This window comes from Drosophila bipectinata, chromosome 2L (genome assembly GCF_030179905.1).
Source record: "Drosophila bipectinata strain 14024-0381.07 chromosome 2L, DbipHiC1v2, whole genome shotgun sequence".
Classification (NCBI taxonomy): Eukaryota; Metazoa; Arthropoda; class Insecta; order Diptera; family Drosophilidae; genus Drosophila; species Drosophila bipectinata.
In genome coordinates, this window is record NC_091736.1 from 20,307,400 (window position 1) to 20,309,677 (window position 2,278).

The following is a 2,278-nucleotide window of genomic DNA, read 5'->3' on the forward strand; positions in this document are numbered from 1 at the left end:
AAGTAGAAAACGCACATATCAGATGTTTTAAAAATATTTCTAGATTCATTCATTCATTCTAAGATTCATTTCTTGATTTAAATAAACGAAGCATGCATTGAAATTTAAATGGTGTTGTTATATAAGAAAGTTATTCTGAATCCTTTTAACCTTTCAGTAAGATCAGCAACAATATTTCGTTTTTCTCCCGCCTTTATTTAAAAATCGGTTAAAAGCAAGCAGTGAATAATAAAGCCACGAGCCATCTCTAAGAAGTAATACGTCAGTGCCACCACTAACAAAGTGCCATCTTTAAAAAGTATTTGTTTACTTTTTTTTAATTTCTTGTTCTTATTCAAACATCGTAATGGAGCGACTAAATGAAGATGTGTGGATAAACATTCTCAAATATTTGCCAATGAAGGACCAGTTGTCTGTGGCCTCCATCAATGCGAATATGAAATCCTATGTGCAGTACCACTGGCGCCATCTCAAATATGTTCATCTCACCCATGACGTCCTGGAAATTTTTGAGTCAAACACGTCTGCTATGAGGGATTCCGTAAAGTACTGGGCGGATTCCGTGCAGAGTGTAAAGGTGACCAAAGGCAAAATGGATATTCTGGAGGAAATGACCAACTTTGACTTCCCCCACGTTCAAAAACTGGACTGCGAAATGGAGTATAATCTGGAATATGGCGATGACGAGACCATGATGCTCACAGTGCTGTTCCCGAACCTGACGCATCTCACCCTCAGTAGCAGCACTACCGGTTTGCACCTTTGGCGCTGGAAGCAGTTAAAGGAGCTGAATCTAGTCTGGTGCGAATACTTAGACACTTTTACTTTCGAAGACACATTCAAAAAACTAAAACTGACCAAGCTCACAATGTTGTACTATGGCTACAATGTCACCCTAGACTCCGTCGTCACGGACATCACCTATTGCACAACCCTTGAAGAGCTTATTATGGACGACCATCATTTGCTAGGAGAGTTTCTGGCTAAATTGGTTCGTCTGCCGAACTTTCGCCGTTTGGCCTTCTACACACGGGATTACTACGAAACTTTGCTAAACAACTTGGCCAAGTTGGCTCCGCTAAAGGTGCAGTCACTCCTTTTCCATGATGCCTTTTGGAGTAGCGAACATGTCACCTACGCCATTGAGAAAATGTCAAATCTTCGACGGCTGGTCTTTCAGGATGACGACATTGAGACACATCTTCTACACAACATTTGCCGCAAGCTGAAGAATCTAGAGGAGCTACACTTGCTGAAAATGCGCGACCTTCCCACTCCCGATCAGCTCTGGAATATGGTGGGCTCCTGCCCTTCCCTCAAAATTCTTAATTTATCGTCCACTAAGTTGTGCCAACAGTTCATCGGGCCAAGTACTTCAGTCATGACTAGAGTTTTAATAAATCGAACTATTCCAATAACACTCCACCTATATGGTACTGGACTGGATCCAAAAAAAGTATGTGATTCCTCATTAAAAGTGCCTCATCAAGTTAGTTAATTGCCTTTTCTTACAGGTACTTCCCGCTATGCAGCACACCAATCTAAATATTTCTTTTGAGCCAATCAAGCTTGATGTTTGGACTTCACGTTTTATTGAAGTTGGCTTTGACCAAAAAATGTAATTTTCCGGTTAATTATTACAAAGACCCTTTTGAAGGCATAAAGCTGGGCTATTGAAAAAAAGCCCGATCAAAAATTATTATATATTATAGATTTGAAATCTATCTCTGACTTATCTGAAAGATTGATTAATTTTAATACTACCTCAGGGCCTTATTGACCACTTTACCTCGTTGTATTTAATAAAAATAAATTACTAGTAAAAATTCATTACTAAACAAATGTGCGAATTTAATTTTAAACTATGGATATCGGCCCCTTTAATACGAAAAGGTAATGTTTACCCTTAAACACTATTCTAGCATGACAGCAGAGTATTTTGTTTTAGCCATCCCCTAAACTGAATTCAATAATCATTACCACCTACGCAGGTGTGTATCAAATGTTTCGGATTTTATGGTGCCCGGAGGTTCAATTATTTGAATGCCTGAGCAATCGAATAACATGCATAAATCAGGAAAGTCTAACACAGCAGTAAATAAATAAATTCGATTGCATTTGCAGCTTGGTTAGTACGCTACTGCTAGATATTTGTAATTCATTTGCAGCTCCCAAATGAATAGGATTTATGAGGTCAGGATATTGGATGGGTGAGGTTAATGGCATTCGACAGATAAACCTCCCATTTCCGATTTGAACAAAATGAAACACCCAGTAG

General features: G+C 38.8%; 1 protein-coding gene across 1 annotated transcript; it reads left to right on the forward strand.

Annotated features, from left to right (window-relative positions):
* The first annotated feature begins 94 nt into the window (after nt 1-94).
* Nucleotides 95-1,812, forward strand: LOC108127237 (uncharacterized). Its single transcript, XM_017244176.3, has 2 exons — nt 95-1,456; nt 1,515-1,812. Exons 1-2 carry the CDS (start codon nt 347-349, stop codon nt 1,620-1,622), a joined length of 1,218 nt encoding a protein of 405 aa, XP_017099665.2. The 5' UTR covers nt 95-346; the 3' UTR covers nt 1,623-1,812.
* The last annotated feature ends 466 nt before the right edge of the window (nt 1,813-2,278 follow it).

Bases quoted from the DNA above. Each gene is read 5' to 3' on its own strand.
- LOC108127237 (XM_017244176.3), top strand. From the start codon at position 347: ATGGAGCGACTAAATGAAGATGTGTGGATAAACATTCTCAAATATTTG. The intron at 1,457-1,514 runs GTATGTGATTCC...CTTTTCTTACAG, and splicing joins CTGGACTGGATCCAAAAAAA to GTACTTCCCGCTATGCAGCA.